Raw genomic sequence first — 18300 nt, 5'->3', positions numbered from 1 at the left:
GAAAAACTTCTACTGGAGTTACTGARAAGGAGCCCAGAGAATCAACTTGAAGCAAGAAGACTTGACCCCAGCAGAGAGCAAGGATATAGTCTCTCAATGCTGTTCACAGAACAGATTTTTGACTCTGAAAACATCAAACAATGATATGAAGGGATGAGAGATCTTCTCTCTGAAGCAATTTATAGATACAGCAACAGCCCAGAGCATCAGAGTTCATCTCTTCTGCTCTGGGGCAAATCTGTATCTCAGTAGTGTARATCAATTAGGCTTTTTGGTATCCTGCTTCCAAGCTGTATGCCTGAAGAGAGGTAAAAACTTCAGTCTTGTACAGCTCACCAGGATATAGGGGCTTTCCACACTGTCCCTGCCCTGTCTGGGATACTGTACTTTAGAATAATACCAGTCCTGGTATATTTTAGGACCCTTCATCAATAGAATGATGAAGGTAGGTCTAGATYCTTCTTGTATATTTCTAATTCACTGGTTTGCTCTAAGAAGCCTAACTCTAGTTAATCCACGAAGTCACCTCCAGAATCTGAACAAGATTCAAAATATGCCATTTTGAAATAATAGTGCTTTTACTGTCAAATTTGTAAATCAGTTAAAAGAATGTCTGCAGAGCAAAACTAGGACATGAAACAGACTAATTAATACACCTTCAAATAGGGTTTTCCCATTATGTTAAATACTAATTTTTCCACTGTTATAGACCAAAGTCAGTTCTCTTACTTAAAATGTTATGAAAGTAAAATCAGATGAGGTGACAGTGTTGTAGTGTCAGCTTTAGGTATTAGGTGCCTTTTCTGAATCTGGGACAAAACACAAATTACTATTTCTCACTGGATGATTATAATCATAAAGTATTTATTTATTATTAGTTTGGCAATATGTCTCTTGCCATCCCTAGCAGTGTTTCAATCTCTTTGAAATATCCAATATTTAGCAAAGAAATTACTATTTTATTTGAAGTCAGCACAATTCGCAAGTCAGCAAATTTGTGTAAAACATGGCATCCATCCAGACATTGCATGACACTAAATATCCACAATATCTAAAGAAAAAGAGACAGGTCATTTCTCTGGCAGAGTAAAAACTACCCTAAATTCTGTGGACAAACACAAGCAAAAAAGACTCAGATATGTCTTTTAAATTTTCAAAGTCCTTATTTATTTGTTTTATCTATATTTGATTGACTGTGCAGTACTTTTACAAAATACCTMGAGCTAAGGAAACCTAAACATGCACAATTGGAGATAACAATTTTGAAAATGACGTGTTCTGCCCTCTGGCAGCCCAGATCCCTGAGGGCTGCCAGAGAGCAAACTGCTGAGAGCAGCAGATGAGGAAACGTTAGGAAATGTTGCCTGTGAAGATTTTGGACAGAGGAGCATTTGCAGCAGCTCCTTGGAAAAACCTTCCTCAGAGAAAAAATGAGCAAGTTAAAAAATGTCCATTTTAAGTATGGCCTTTGGAGGAATGGGTCTGAAGRAGGAGCATGAGATACACTAGAGGAAGCAGAGACGACCCATTCTACTGGGGTGAACTTCCAAAGCCTATGAGAAAACAAGCAAATCTCTAGTATGAAAACATTTGTGTCACATGGACTGAAAAGGCCCAAAATATCTGGAGGAAGATGACCCGGGATGGGGGGTAGCTACAGAGAGGCAAGAAGCTCCAGACTAATGCATCTTGTAGGGTTTGCCGAATTCACAGGATGGTAAGGTTGAAAGGAGCCGCAGTGAGTCAGCTAGTCCAACTTGCCAACTCGAACAGCATCATCTTAGTCCAGCAGGTCTGCCCCCAGTCTGTACTGGTTTTCCTTCCCAGGTGCAGGACCCTGCATTTGCCTTTGCGGAATTTCAGATGGTTCTTCTCTGCCCATCCCTTCTGAAGGGCTGCACAAAGCATGCAGGTAGGAGGGACGTTCATGAAGAGAAAAGGACTTTGTTAAAATAGACTGTATTGCAACCAGGTAGAAAGAGGTTAAAGACAACACATGGAAAACCACGTTTGTGTGAYGGGATCACAATAAATTGCAGCTATTCTGAAGAAGTCATGGGAAGAAGGAAAGGAAAACAGTCAGAATGGTTCTTATTTCAGCATCATTTACGCACAGAAAGTATTTCTAAAGTTATGGTGGTGACTTGTGATCAGTGTCCGCATGTGTAAATAAAATTTTCCTAGTTGAAAATGCTGAAATCAAACTTAACTCCAAATAATAGTAACAGAAAAAAACCTCACGGAAGTTAGACACTTAGTCATCAACAGCCTTAGTAAATTCAGAGATACCAGATCTCCCTAAAGAATACATAGATCCAGCTAAAACAAATTGGGATAGATACAGGCAGGAAATCTTTGGAAAAGCAATTGCACAAAACATATGGGGATGTTTTTCTTATGTTTAATGTTGTTTTATACTACCTTATAAAGGTGAGCTGTTTCACAGATATTGGTTGCTTATATCAACTAGTTATGACATGGTCTGAACATAATTTTATGAGCAATTTGAACCATTTATTTTCATGTTCTGGTCTCTACACTTGCCAATGTGCTTTAGATCTATTATAGGTTGTACACCCAACATTGCTATTTTGAGGTTTAAAGTGATTTCGTAATACATGCAAAACCTCTTCTGTCTGAAAAAAATTAAGGCAATTTTTTTTCACTGAAAACCCAGTTCTGTTTGTAAAATGTATTTACAGAATTTTGCTGATTGTAAGGAGTCATTGTTAATCTAATCCCATTAGTGTTATCAAATTATAAACAAATAAAATTAAGAGAAAATAAGCTCATTTTATTGCCCTTAGCTGTCCTGATGATAAAAAATGAATAACCCAGAAGTAGTTCAATCTTTTAATCTTTAAGCAGATTTCGGGCATGTCCTTTTGCCTAAAATAAACACATATTTGGCGTGAACAGTAAGATTTTTACAGGCTTAWGTAAATTGCTGTTACAAACTGTACCTGAAAAGCATTGCCACTGTTTAATCTTATGCCTTCATACCTTTCAATTCTAACACTGTGTTTGAATGTGTTTGTACTTACAGTCAGAACAAGGTGTTCAAACCATTATTGAGCTSTAGGGGCAGCAAAATCAGACTGCTTATTTTTTTTAAACCTCTTTCTGAGAAGAGTGTTTGTGATTCAAAGTCTTTAAAATCTGTATTAATTCAGGCATTTTTAATTAATTCTCCTGAATACAGGGGAGTAAAAATACCCAGGAAGTAAATATACACACATATATGACTGTAGTCTTTTGCAGCATTAGTACAGTCTCTACTGCAGTGTCTCAGGAAAGTGCAAGAGTGTCTACAAATGATCAAAATTATGCAATATATCATCTCAGCATCATAAGCAAATAAGGTGAAAAATTCCAAGGGAATAGGGCCACTTCTATATACTCCAATTTTCTTTATGTTGATCAGTTACTGGGCAAACATTTGCACCAAAATGTCATTTTGAGTTCATGAGTAATCCTCATTATTGGTCAAGAGAGACCAGTACTAAGTAGCAAGAATCCTTTGTCCAGCTAGAGAGTTCACTTAAGTCCTTCAGGCGGATCAGTAAGAAAAACGTTGGTGAATCAACTTGTCTTTAAAAAAACAAAACAAAGCAGATACAGATTTTCATATTGATAGGAGAAAAATACAGAAGCCTTTTATAAAAATGACAGGATAAAGAGAAATCGGATGTTCCTGAAAAGGAATTTCCCTCAATGTATTTTACTTCTGCTGCTGAGAAGCTGTGACAAAGAAAAATACTTAGCTTCCTTTCATCCAAGGCCCCCATAAAAATGGCAAGAGTCCAAACAGTTAAAAATAGAGGGATTATCCAAGCCTTTAGATTAAAAGAGCTTGTTTCCTGATTGCCACATATGTTCCTTCTTAGACCAGGTGCTTACATTCCTACATAAAATACTTCAGATCCACTTTTCCAGTACTGATGGAGTATCCAAAAACTTCATTGTCCTGCAACAGAGTGCTACTAAATGTGTAGCACATTTATCTTTCCTGCCAGAGCTAGTTACAAAAACCAGCAASTTACAAAAAACTTTGAATATCACTTTTGTTAGAACTAATAATATGTAAAGTAGTAAAACAGAATTTCTAAATGTTATATGGACAATTTTCTAATGCCCAGATATTTAATATGCTCTTAAATAATTAATACAAAAATACATATCATAGCGTGATCAATTATAGTCTTAGTGTGAAAGTAAAAATGTGGAATTTGGCTTCCTTCCTTGGACTACTGCCCAAGGCATAGTTTTGGCATGTTATGCCTTAAAAAACTTTAACATGAAATTTCAGCAAAATGCAGTGGAACCATATCCACAGGATGGCAGTAGAAAATAGCTGTCAGAAAATGTACTGTAAGTCAATTACTGGTATTATGAGACAAAAGAATAGAAAGCTTCTCTTCTGACAGTCATACCAATACAAACTTGGACATAATTGTGTGAATAGTATTTATTGCTCTGGGCATAGATACTCAGGGTTCAAGATGAAGTGAAAAAAATTAAATGGCATGAACTGAAGACAGGAGACTTTTTTTACAATTAGGGCCAAACCCTTATGAACTTATTTCAGAGGCATTAAAAAATGGCAAAACAGGATGATGTAATTTTGCAGCTCACCTTGAATTCAAAGTTTCCCTGGACAAGATTCAAACCCTSATGTCTGGCAGCCACAGTGAAATGATGAATTGTTGATTATCTGATGCAATCTGATTTATTTGCTATGTGGGAGATGATATATTTCAATTCCTCATTCTGTTTAGGTTTTGAATATTTGTTGTATCACCTCCCCAGTGAAAATCTTGGCTCATAGAGCTGGTGCTTCCCAAGTTCACAAGAAGTCACTTACCACTGATGTGGAAGTAAAATTTGCATTCTAAAGTAATAAAAATCTCCTAATGTTCGTTTTTCAGAGAACTTCAACTCTCTTCCATCCGTATTTATATTACAGGCAAAGCTAGGAAACTGCAGTGTTATTGCAGGCCCCTTGGGCACACACATTACAACGCAAGCAGTAATTACCTCATCACATAATATTCTTTTCCACATCACTCTGCCAATGCAGAGAACAAAGAGGGCTTGAGGGTAAAATATAAATGTAGTGAAGGAAACTTAGTTTCCCTCATCTGCTGCTGAAATTGTAAGGTGCATTGTAAATAAAGTTGGGGACTGCAACATGAGAAAAGAGAGAAAATGGTTAAGGCAGTTGAGTACTGTCACAAGAAAGGATAAAACCCCTACTCCTGTCACAGAATTTGCATATGATGCAAGCACATCACRTAAAGCTAACTAAATGGTCTTTAAATATGCTTTTATGTTTTCTAGGTGCTCAGCTCAGCATCTTCAGGTTTATGTTGCTGGAGTGCTAGGTACCTATAGCTGAAGTAAAAGTTACACTTTTAGCCCATTCCTTCTTCTAGAAAGCTCAGTGACTGGAATTGTTGGTGTCACACACTCCAGTCTACTGATTTCCTCTCCTCATGGACAGCAGAGCCCATTAAGAAGATAAAGTAAAAGGCAAAAGATGAGACAAAATACAAATTCTTTACATTCTGGAGCTATTTTAATTTACTTGCTTATTGGAAATCCACTAGTTTATATCTAGCTATCATGAGTGTCTTTTTAAGATTTGTGTATTGAAAAGTTTAAAAAATAGTATTATATTATCGAAATATTATTCATTATTCTGTATGTGTCAGCTGAATGACACCAGCTATGACCATATGAATGACACCAGAAACCCAACTATGACCATCATTAATAATGTCATTTGCCATTTTAAAACTGCTTCATCATCTACCTGAGAACCATTTGAAACATCTAACATCCTCTAACATCTCTCACTATGGAAGTTGAACAAACCAACTGAGGWTTTATGAAGAACATGAAAGCAAAAGCTAACCTAAAATGAAACAATTATTTGAAAGTACTCATCAAGAAAATGGGACAAACTGTGTAGTTGCCTTGATTCCAGGCATCAGTTAACTAAAATGTGAATATGTAGATGAGTGTGAATTTATACATAATTCAAATCTATCAAGATTCTGAAGCAACCTTAACTGATGAAGCTGACAAAGAAGAAACTGAAATGTGTGCCCTGTATCACRTAGACTGCACATTGCCAAATTGTTCACCACACTCCTACCCGGCAAAAAGCCAGTATGATCCCTAAATACCTAGAGTACGATTTATGAAACACCTTTTGTATTATACTGCAAAACACCAGCAAAGCCCCAGCAGCTCAGCAACTGGCTGGTCTCCAGGAGGAGGAAAAGGAGTGGCTACCCAGTCCAGGTTCTTGGACATGGAAGCATAAACCGGCCTCCTTCCAGCTCCTTTTCTTTGAGTCCAACCTCCAGCTACCCTTTGCTGCACATTTATGGTCATTTCATGATAGGGAGTAAGAAAATAGCATTAAACACTGACAGAGTGAGCAAAGATTTTGTGCTTAGATTGCCCTTGCAGGAGAAACTGGAATCCATGACTAGATTTATTCTGCATGCAGTTTTGYAGCAAAAGGGAACATCATCCTAAGTATGAAGGATTTAATATGTAAAAACAGATCAGGAAGCTTCTTGTTCCATATATGCTGAGAGAGGCAGCCCTACAGTTACATGCAGAAGCTGGAAATTCCCAGCAAACTGTGGCAAGCTGTGCCTGGCTATGGAGATTAGAGGAGTCTGAGAAGGTAATACAGGACCATCAGAAGTGGACAATGCTGGTTGTTAAACTGCAGCTAGTCCGGGTAAAAAAAACATCAGAGAAAAAAAATCTGGTAAGCAAGTTATTTGAGTCCCTGAAGGTATTAATTTTCAAAAAGTTCTACAAAACATGAAGTAACTTTCCTCCAGTCTAAAAAAAAAAATCTGGAATTGGTTGCTTACTTATAACCAAGCTAGCAAAAACTAGCAGTCATGGTTCCATCACTATCAGAACTTTTGGGAAAAAATCTCAACTATAGCATATGTCACCAATGTTTTTCCAAGCACAGGTAGATTCACCTATTCTCCCTTTTGTACTGATAATACAAACAGACAAAACCAGAAGTTTTTTCTCTGATTTGTTGTAAAAAGACCCCTACAACTCAGCGTCAAGTAAGTTTCTGTTTCCAAACTGTCATTTCTGCATGCAAAATATTTTTAAGTAGAGAAAAGATAAGTAAGAAATTGCTACAATCCCAAAGGTAGCAAAAACTATTAAAAACTGGCTACACCTATAGATGCCTTAACATCTGTATATACATATATACATATATATATATATATATATATATACACACACACACACACACACACACACACACATATATATATATATATATTTATCATTCCTAGAAATTATTTTTTCCCATTAACATCAATGACTTTTCCAATTATTTTTCTGGACTTCATTTCAGTCATATATGTCTGCATTCAGGAATACCCAAAAGATAATTTCTACAGGATATTTATTAGAATTATATAATAACATTTGGATGATGGAATAATTCTTGCCAGAAGAGCAATTCCTTCACAAGGTATAATAAAAATGCTAGTCCTTAATATTAAAGCTTAGTGTTTCAGATTCATAAATAGCATGGTGTCACTATTCTATATAATTACAGCTGTGGATATCAATTTCTTGTCTGAAAAAGCATATTATTTTAAAATGGCAATGAAAAGAGAACAGAGAAGCCAGTCTACATTTTTCTGTATTTCTTCATGGACGACACTAAAGACAGTGGCACCCCTTTCCAAAAAATTACCTCTGCTGCCAAGGCATTTATAAACTGGAAATATTTTTCATTGCATTTGAAACATCCAGTGAATGACATAATAATTATCACTCTAAAAGGAGAAAGGGYACAGTGTCCCTTGCTAGGAATCTGGATTTTTTTTTAGGGAGTTGAGAGAAATATCCCAATCTATTCAAGATAATGCAGCTTTTACATTTTTGCACTCCACATACAACAGAATAGGACTCAACAGTTCTTATTTCAGTCCATTAAGTGACATAAGGTCAGGGTTAAAAAGTATCCTGTATATGAAAAAATACCAACCTATGTCATCTAGAGGCAATGCAGGACTTAAAATTGTCCTGAGACTTCCTGCAAGAGCCCTGAAGAGCCAAGAGCAGTGCCTAAGATAATTTTTACCCACTTAATGTACACTCCTAGTGGCCCTGCATACAAATTCATAGCAGACTGATTAGCAGCTCAGGGTGGTTCAGACAGTGATTTTTATCATAATTCCCAGCGTTTCTCAGTCAACAGACAAACACAGCTATATTGCTGGYTTGGACCAACTACTGCCCTCATTACCCACTGAACCAGGGGAAACCCAAAGATACTCAATTTTCTTCAGAAACACCATTCATTAGCTGTATTTTAAATGAGAGTAGTAGCTAGACATTGTGTTTCATATGAAGCTGCATTTGTGGTATTTTCCTGATTAGGTGGTGTTTCACACAAAGTATATACCAAATAGTTCATTGTTTCCCTTTGCTTTTCATAAAACAAATTATTAATTTCATCCTCTCAAAATATCGCTACTGTAAGGCTCACACGTATTAATTTCTATTTGTTGTTTCTGCTGGTACATTGTATCAGTGAAATTAGGGGAGGTGTATCTGCACATACCTTCTGTCTGTAGGATACAGCTCCACAGTAATGACATCAAGAGAGTTCCATGCTGAGATGGTGAGGCCATTGTAGAGGCACAGCATTCCTATCATCATGGATTCACTGGTCCCAAACCACAGGAAAAAACAGCTGATGCCAGAAAGAACCATGGAACCACCTAGGTATGAGGCAGGTAAACATGTAGTGGAGCTGTATTTAAAGAACAATCTTTGTTTTGTCTARTATTTCTGTACACACAGTATAGCTAAATAAGTGACTCAAATCCCAAATATCTGAGCTAAAAACCAAAGAGACTTCCTCTACTGATAAGGCGGGTCAGAAAGTCAAATGCTGAAGGAAGGACCTTGTAGAAAAAAAGATAACTCCTCAAATATCAGAATATATAACAAAGTGTCAAGCTGGAAGACTCTTAGAATTCCCAATGCAAGATGCCTGAGGAAAACTACCCTCATTATTTGTTCATCATTTTCTGCAATTACATGAAATCAGTTCATATATTATGAGAAAAACATTGTATTTATTTTATTGTATTTATATAGACATATTTTCCTAGAAAATTAAGAYAATGAACTACCACATAGTTATTTAACTAAACTGAAAACAGATTTCTCACAGTAGACAATCCACAGGAGACATCTTTCAAATGTGTTCCTCTGCAGAACAGAAAAAAAGAACTGCTACTTTCCAGGAGCTGACTAGCTAAGGGTCACTCGRATGCCCCTTGCTTTCCTTTCAACTGGAGCAAAGACAAACCAATGGTCATCAGTCTTCAAAATTTCATTCCAAATGCCTAGGTAATGGTCTTATCTGTGTGGAAGAGCAAGAGCTATGTGGAAGAGCAAGAACTATGTGGCATAGCAGAAGTGGCTACAAACCCCTTTTCCCCTACTGTTTCTAAACTGGGGGCTTTAAAAAACACTACTTATGATACCATATAAATTTTGTATCTGTAGAGGAATGTTTTCAATTTCTCTGAACCAAATTCCTTGAAAAGAGAGCATGTTATTTTTGATTTTGTTCCCTGTACCAAAGTGAAGCCCCTACCTAGCATTGTTAATCGTCCTATTCTATCCATCAGGAGAGCAGACACAATATTCCCAGGTAACACTGCCAAAGTTCCCAGGAAATTAACGAAGTAGATCCAGTAGGCACTGTAGTCATCATCAAAAGAAATCTGGCATCCTGTCCTGATGTGAAAAAATGTGCAATTTATCAATTCACTGTCAACAAATTTATACTGCTCGAGATCTGTGGAAAGAAGAAAAAGAAACATTTCAGCTAACAGCTGATTAACCATGTGCAACTTCTGATTTAAAACATTTCGAGTTCAAGCAACTTTAATGACAACTTGGAGCTTTCTCAGCTTTACAAAAAGGGGACTAGTTACTGCTGTTAATTTTGGTAGCTTTTTATCCTACTAGAAAAAGCTCTTGAAAAGGACCGACTAAAGCCTGGAATTAGGAAGTTACATTACTGTGTTTCACCCTGTTTAGACTGTATTTGGTTAAGGCATTTCCACACAAGCTTGTCTTGCATAAAAAACACTGGGTRTCTGCAAGTTTCTATGACTCAGTCTTTCTCAGTATCAAGCCCCCTATTTACTGGTGAAACTAAATCATGCTCAATTTGGTTTGACTTTCTTTAAGCAAAATACTCCTGTTGAATTCAGTTTAAACTGATTTTTGTTTCTCAGAAGGCCTCATGGTCTTCAGTTTGTCCATGGATGAATTACTGTATGAGTACATTCTTCTGCCAATACCATTTCAGAGGACTACCCCTATATTTCGCTTTTTTCCCATTCCTCCTTATAAACCTGAATCAAGAATACTTTCTTGACACATAAAGGAATCTGGTCATTGCTTGCTCTGAAATCTAGGTCTATTACTATTATGACTATTGAAGTTACAAGAAAGTGGCAAGAAGTATCCCATTTTTCCAACAAGCTTAGTTGGCCATGTTCTAYTTTCAGTTATATTTTATTAAACGGGGAAAAAAGAGTCATCTGTTTAAATATATGAAAATACAGATTCATATTTTTGTCTCAATACTTAGGAGATTTGGAATGATTATARATTAGGTAGTTTGAATCTAAACTTAGATTCTCCTGCCACAGCAAGCACAGCAAACAAAGTATTTCACCAGTCCCTTTTGAACTAAATAAAAATACAGTAGTAAAAGCTACCAGTACGACTGTAAATGTGTTTTCTTCTCTCCAGACCAAATTTCTTTAGAGATATTCAAATCAAAGACAAAAATTAAATCATTTATTATGTGAATAAAATAAATCTTTTATTATATGAGTCAATATTAGGCCTGCAGTATCTCTTGTGCAGTGGGATCCTTTCACTTCTCTATTGTATAAGGCAGGCTGCTTTTTATATATTATTGTTCCCTACCAGAGGACTTTTTGTGCATCTTATTAGAAATCAAGAAATTATACATGTAAGATGAGAACATGACCAATGGTCATTTGAGGCTTTTTCTCATACCTGTGTTATAGAAGGTGGTATTCACAAAAGTGCAGTTCCTGAAGTATGTGTTCAGTGAAGTAATGTCTTCAAACACACAGTTCTTAAAGAGTGAATCTTCAAAGGTTACTGATTTAAACTTCATCATAACAAACCTGCCCAAYACAAACAATTCTTGTCAGTCTACCTGCATAGTTTAGAAATAGCAACAGATCAAGCTGACACAGCTATTTAGATCTAAAAAATCTCAAACCCAGTAATAATGATTCCTTTGATGCATTTTGCAGATGTGATTAATGACTAACWGATTCTAGAATACTATTGTTCAGAAAAAAAAAATTAGTAAGACTAATAGCTCCACATAATTATTGGCCCTAACTGGTAACATAATTTATTTGGTAATATTTCAGTTGTTGCTTGTCTTTAATCATCAACCAAAACCAATGTCATGACATTAATGGAACCGCCTTGTAAAATCACAGTTGCTAGTAATTTGACATTACACCTGGAAACAGGGAGATCATGCTTCAGCAATTCAGTTCCCAGGAATAAAAAATCACTTGCTAATACCAGCAAGCTGAACAGAAAGGTTTTTTTTTAAAGAATCTTGATTTGCTCAGATGAACATACTGGTTACTGTGTTAGGTTCAAATGTGAAACACACTAGTSCAAGTGTTTTCTCAAAATGATTACAATATGAATAAAAAATTACATTGCCAGTTACACAGCTAGACATCTAACAGTAAAAATGTCTTTGTTACTCCTGTGTCTATGGACACAGCTGCAATTATAATTACTATGTAAATAAAACTGGCATAAACAATTTGCTGGTAACTTTTTGTATTTCTGAACATCCTTCCWCCTATTGACTCTCATTTAACACGTAGGTGTCTTGTCAAAATATTAATTGAAAAAGTCAGTGACAAAGTATATGTCAGTGGCAAAAGTCAGTGACTCTACCTCAATGTCACTAGACTAAAACAATACTGTTAAGAATTTTTTTAGCAAAATCCTACCAAATAACATGATTATGCTAAGAACAAAAACCACAACAAAGATGTGGAAATACATCATTATTTTTGTGATGCCTTTTACTTCACATGAAGGTGTGGAAAAACAAGGCAGTTTTTCTGGCAGCAGTTTGGAAGTGGCAACAGTTTGAAAAGCAGTGCTTTAATTGTTATATGACAGTAAGATCTGTTAAAATGGCAAAATCATCCAAACGCAGACCTGATTTTATTTTCATTAAACCTGGTGTCACGAGATAAGAATTTTTCTTTAAGAAGAGTWATAGAAAGGAATAGGACAAAAAAAATGTTACCTACAAAGGAGGAAGACATCTTTATGAGAAATGAGATAAAAAGTTAGTAGTATTTATCCTAGTAAGTGACTTACTAACTAGTAAATTCTCTTTTTGTATTGGTTAGAAGAATGGCGTTTTCAATCCATTAGTTTCAGTTACTATATAATTTCTCATCTGGCAACAGTCGGATTAAAATCAGGCTGGAGCTCAGTGTCAACTCATTATAATTTTTCATACAGCACTTTCCATTTTAAAATGTAAACTAGTTCCAAAGGAGAACAAAGAAACTTTAGTGATTAGTCAGTTGAAACAGAAATGACAGGCTACATATTCTACATTCTGATGCACTTTTTACCTTTGCATAGGAAGCATGTGACATATTAAAATTGGTGTCACAATTATTTGAATTGAAACACAACCAGAAAGCAGTGCATTAAAAAGTCAAGTATTGATGGATCTTCTCATTAGTAAAGAACACAAAGGAAACACTGAGATTGAGGGTGAGTAGGGTATTGAAACATTTATGAAGGAAGGATATCCACTGGGTTCATACCTCTTGCAATATGTTTTGTGAATCTCAAATACTTGTCAGAAGCATATTAAATTTGCACATTTGAAAGAGTAAATTACTGATTTAGCATAAATTAATGTTAGATTTAATGTTTTACAGGAATATGCTGTTTAAATTGATTCAACCTCAGAAAAGAGTTCCTGGTAGTTACTGGCAGTCCTTTGATTTTAGGAGAACATCTACATTCCAGAAAAGAGTGCAACTTGGAAGCTGCAGCTGGGTTAGAAGTTAAATAACTGCTATTTTTTCCTTCAATTCATAAACCTTTAACTGTCAAAAATGATAATAATAAATTACAAAATCATCAATTTTATTCACTTACACATAGATTTTCCTATGGAAATAATAATTACTTATTATCATGACTTCCAGCAGACCACATGGTTGTTCTGTACATTYCTTAATAGAAAACAGATACCCAAACCAGCTGTGTTTAATTTTCCCTAAGTTATCTAGTTATTTTTTGAAGTCCAGATAGAGCCTTAATATATTTGCCTTCAGCTAAGAAAATCCACAAAAGGCATCGCTGGAGTGTTGTTTCCCATTTCAGAGCTGGTCATGKTTTTTTTTGTTTACGGTAATGTTTAGCTTTCACTTTTCTTGATAATATTCTAACCTCTCAATGTTCAGCATTTTCACAGAAGTGTCTTTCATCAATAAAAAAAGAACCAGGAACAGAGATGAAAGTACATCCTTGCTCAGCCCCTTAAAATACACTGCACATGTTGGATCTGAAAACCTTTGAATCCCACTGCGAAAGGAAGTAAAATTGACTCTAGGCTTTTTGCTCTGTTTTTCAGGATGACAGGCAAGCTTAGTTTGCATGGTGAATCCTCACACAGGAACCACCAGGGCCTGTACATATCTCCCCATGCTCATGAGTCATAAGAAATTAAGAACAGAAATAAATATTAACTAAAAAGTAACAAAACCATCTATCATTATCTCATGGAAAAAAAAATGAATTGTTAAGATGAGCTTTAAAACATGCATCTGCTTTTTCCAACTAAGCCAAGATATTAAGAAATCTCTAAACCTGTCATTGATGTATTCTCCATTGCTGTGAATCTGATTTTCCAGTGTGAAGTTGAAGACGAAATGTGAGACCTCCTCATTGCGGAAATGTTTCACTCGGGATGCATACTCATCTGACTGTAGATGTTTAATGACATCAGGAAACCAGACAGATAAGCCGTAGTAGCTRTGAAAAACAGAAAAAACTTCAGGCACCAATCTCGCTCATTCAGAAATTTGTGCAATGTGCGAAGGAGCAGCTTCTTTGGCCATTTATGTGATCGAGCAGTTGCTCCATCAGAATAAAATCCTCCATAAAATAAAATTATTGAAAGCTGCTGACACCAGAAGATGTCAGTTTTTCAAAGAAGGTATTCCTGATGAGTCAGGTTTGCAACCAAGAACAGACTAACTAACAAATATAACATTTTATGGAAAGATCCTGAATAAAACAGATGACCACAGTGTCAGAAATTTATGTGCAAATGATTTTTCTGTCTATCAGAATTATCAAAAATGGTGTAATCTCAACCACTCTTACCCAAAAGATAGGGTGAACCATACAGCTGTAAGTTTGATTGTATTATCCTTCACTGGGTAGTTGAAGCATCTCATAAACGTCAACCAAATCTGTAAAACATTAGGAAACACAGTTRTTTACATCTTATTTTGAACAATTTTCTTAAATGAGAGAAGATTTTTGATTCTTATTTGCTTGCTTCTTAAGCGCATGAGAGAGAGCAGATCAGCTCTTCTTTCAAAAGAACTCACAGTTCTTTTGATGCAGCCCAGACAATGATTTGCTTTCTCAGCTGCAAGAACATATTGTAGGCTCATAYAAATTGTTTTTTGAGTGGACTGTGTACATTAATTTACCCTCTTTCTGATCACCTCAAACTTTCCTACTCTCTAGACAGCTTCATTTTACTTTGTCAGATAAACCAGGGATTATCTCAGAAATGTTTTCTTCTCACTTCCCAGAATGAGACAAATTATATTCCATAATTAAACAGGGATATAATCAGAGTTTGTTTTATCATAACCTGCCAAGGCTAGAAATTGATGCCTGAACTATATGAGGAACATGTAGTAACCCAAGGTCAGAGACAGTAGAGCAGAGCTGAGATGAGTGTTTACATCTCTCTCCCTCTCTCCTCTCAAGATGATCCCCTCCCTTTAAAGAGAAGAAGCTGTCTGTTCTAGGAGGTCCCACCACCCATCATGCAACAAGGAAAAGTGCACTGACCCAGGGTCTAGTTTAGTGAGATAACAACGAYGTAAGCCAACCAAGCTGCAATTCCTTTAAAAGCTGGTTTAATAAGAGGCTGAATAATAATATTTTAATCTTCAACAATTCCATTTTTGGTCACTAACTGTAATAGTAGACAGTTTCTGGAACTTCTTGTTTTTCCCATGGCAAAATGTGACTTTTCCTAACAAAGTAATTTTATGACAAACCTTTGTTTGCAATACTTCATCACAGTTATAGAGAGTTAAAAATGACAGATTTTTAATAGCTGTGCAAGCATAGTTTTAAATTTTTTAAGAAATAATGTATGAGGCTTTTTCAGTTTTCATTGCAAGGTTCAAAGTTACTATGCAATTTCAGTTTTATAAAAAAATAACAAAAGGATAAGGAGCAGAGTCCCAGGAATCTTGCATTAAAATCTGAAATAGCTCAAAAATACTTTTCTGGTAAAGCATTTGACATACCTAAAAAAAACACCTGCACATGGAATGCCTTATAAAGGCATTCATTTACACAATTTATTAATGAATTTATCATTTGTAATTAATACTGCTTCAAGTTCCTCCTGATAWTTTTTTGTTTTCTCATGTGTCGCCTTTTCCCATACATATAAATTAATCCACATTCTCAGTACGTATTTATTTTGTGCGGTTTATGAATATCACTATGTAATTATTAGCTATCACTTCTGTGAGGACCAATGCAGCATTTTTCTCCTCTGGAGCTGGGATAAAGCTCTGTGATTCACCTGATTTTTTTCTGCATCAGAAGATCAAAACCTTACACTGGCTCCTGATTCCTTCAGTTGCATGGAAAATGTAGCATTGCAGCTATCAGCAGCAGGAGCACAGCAAATCCATCTCATTTCCAAAAGATAGTTAAAAAGAAGGAAGGTAATTACAGAATGAACAGAGACATTGCTACTTACACCATACAGCTCTGTACGGATTCTTACAAAACACCTCCTATACCAAGTTCCAGTATCACTCTCTATTTCTATGAGCTCATCTATCTGCTTTGGTGTTTTGATTCTGGTAACCTAGAAATAAAAACAACAAAAATATTTGTATTTTTCAGAATCATAAACTACACATGGAAGAGTATTGGTTGGGTTTCTTATATCCCATCTACTAAAAATGAGCAGACACTCAACCTCTGTCTCCACTAGAAATACTTCAGATTTATAAAGGAATAGTAGCATATTGTAATGCTAAAGTTTTATGGATGCAACTGTTTCAGAAAAGCTGTGTTCAAGGCATGCAGGAAATATACTTCCTCTGGCTCCAATAAGCTGTTGCTATCATATTCTTCTGGGGTACTGTATTCACATCCAATGCTACAAAGGGTAAAAACATTAGTTTAAACTACCAGTTAATCATGTACAAAATTTGCCTTCAAATTGTTTCTGATTTGCTACCACAATATTGTTGAAAGTCTTTTGATTAAATACACAACAATGAAAAGAGTAGTATTCAAAATGTCATGAATTAATAGTTGGAAATCTTTTTATTATTTTAGTTTTATTTATTATTTTTATTATTTTATTATTACTCTAGTGTTAAAGAACTTAATGAAAAGAGAAGAAGTGAGGTGAAGTGATCTGGAACTACACATGTTATTGCTACTATGAACAATCATCTACTATCTAAAGTGAAATGAGGTAAACAGACATCAGGGAAAGATATGCAGGAGACAAGCAGAGAACAGAAAGGAAATTGATAAAATGTGGAAAGGGACTGACATGGAAGGAAGGAGAGAGCAAGCAACTGAGTGTTTGGTGTTTGGCTGCAGTTTCTGAAGTTAGCCATAGCTTGTGTTTCTTAACAGAATGAGGACATCCCCCTCCGATGTATCATGGTGGATTACAGAACATCAGGCAATAGCAATATTGATAATAAAGCTCTGGTTTTGAGACCACTGCTTTTACAGATGTATACTATTTGAGATGCAACAGCAGCCTCCTCCCAYGAATGAGAACACAGAAAAGCCCACCAAGCAGTTCGACTTATAGCTGCCCTCATTTCTAAAGTTATACAGCTCACTCTTTTGTCAGATCATGAGTTATCAAAGTATGACACTTCTGATAACCCTGTCTGGGTTCTGATAAYCCTATAATCACTTCACTGATTTCAAGATTTTTCTTAAACTGCTTTTATGAAATGTGTCATACAAAAGATTGAGTTGAATCCTTGAAAATTATCTGAGATCTCCTACATACAGAGATCCTTTCATACCATACCTCTGGGACGAAAGGGGATGCCTTTTGCCCCCTCTTGTGGGCTCAGGGGCAGCCTTCACATCATACTGGACACCTGACTCATTTGGCGCTGTGGAGATTGGCGGAAACACATGTATCCTAGGACCACTGYATGTGACTGGGGACAAAAGTACCCCAGCCTTGGTGTTTCTTTAACATATGAAAAGTCCTACTGAGTCMGGATAATAGTCCATCTGGCCCACGCAAATTCTTCAGTATATGAGGAATGGAAAAAAAACAAACCCAGGAAAGAATACCTATTCTAATGAAAATGATGATTCTGTTTAAAAGCAATGTCTAGAAATATGCAATGTCTTAAACTTAAAAAAACCCCAACACTTACTGCAAAGAAAAATATTTGCAGGAAAAAGAATACATAGCAATTGAAGAGTAGAGAAGATTTTGGTTTTATGGATGCAAAGCTTTTTTTTTTTTTTTTTTTTTTTTTCCCTTGAATATTTAAATCAAGAGATCTAATGAATATGCATTTTAAATACTCAGAAAGATAATTGGGCATGTACATAACCATTCAACTCTGGTAGTTCCATGACTAAAGATACTATCAATTTATTACCATCTCTGTTAGTGTCACTGCATTCAGAAGAAAGTCTCCAAAGTATGAAGAGCCAGCCACTCTACTAATACAGAAACCAGAACAYTCCATGCTGGATTAACTCCAAACCCAAGGGCTTGTCAGCAGATGGCATCTCTTTCTAAAGACTTGCAGATAATCCCCTCAATAATATGAGTAACAAGAATAAACTTGCAGATAATCCCCTCAATAATATGAGTAACAAGAATAA

At 35.8% G+C, this 18300-nt stretch overlaps 1 protein-coding gene across 1 annotated transcript in view; it reads right to left on the bottom strand.

The window, feature by feature from the left end:
- SV2C (synaptic vesicle glycoprotein 2C) overlaps positions 1–18300 on the bottom strand; it is an 85403-nt gene that overhangs the window by 10651 nt on the left and 56452 nt on the right. Inside the window, exons 6-11 of the mRNA XM_057363826.1 lie at positions 16169–16279; positions 14533–14621; positions 14014–14178; positions 11125–11258; positions 9680–9883; positions 8633–8792 (exon numbers count right to left, since the gene is read on the bottom strand). Of these exons, the coding sequence (XP_057219809.1) occupies positions 8633–8792; positions 9680–9883; positions 11125–11258; positions 14014–14178; positions 14533–14621; positions 16169–16279 (863 nt within the window). The remainder of the gene's footprint in view (positions 1–8632; positions 8793–9679; positions 9884–11124; positions 11259–14013; positions 14179–14532; positions 14622–16168; positions 16280–18300) is intronic.

The sequence above is a fragment of the Malurus melanocephalus genome, unplaced genomic scaffold (assembly GCF_030028575.1).
Source record: "Malurus melanocephalus ecotype Western Australia unplaced genomic scaffold, MMel_1.1 scaffold_31, whole genome shotgun sequence".
Lineage (NCBI taxonomy): Eukaryota > Metazoa > Chordata > Aves > Passeriformes > Maluridae > Malurus > Malurus melanocephalus.
Note: the sequence above shows the minus strand (reverse complement) of the source record. Positions and strands in the feature narration are given on the sequence as shown.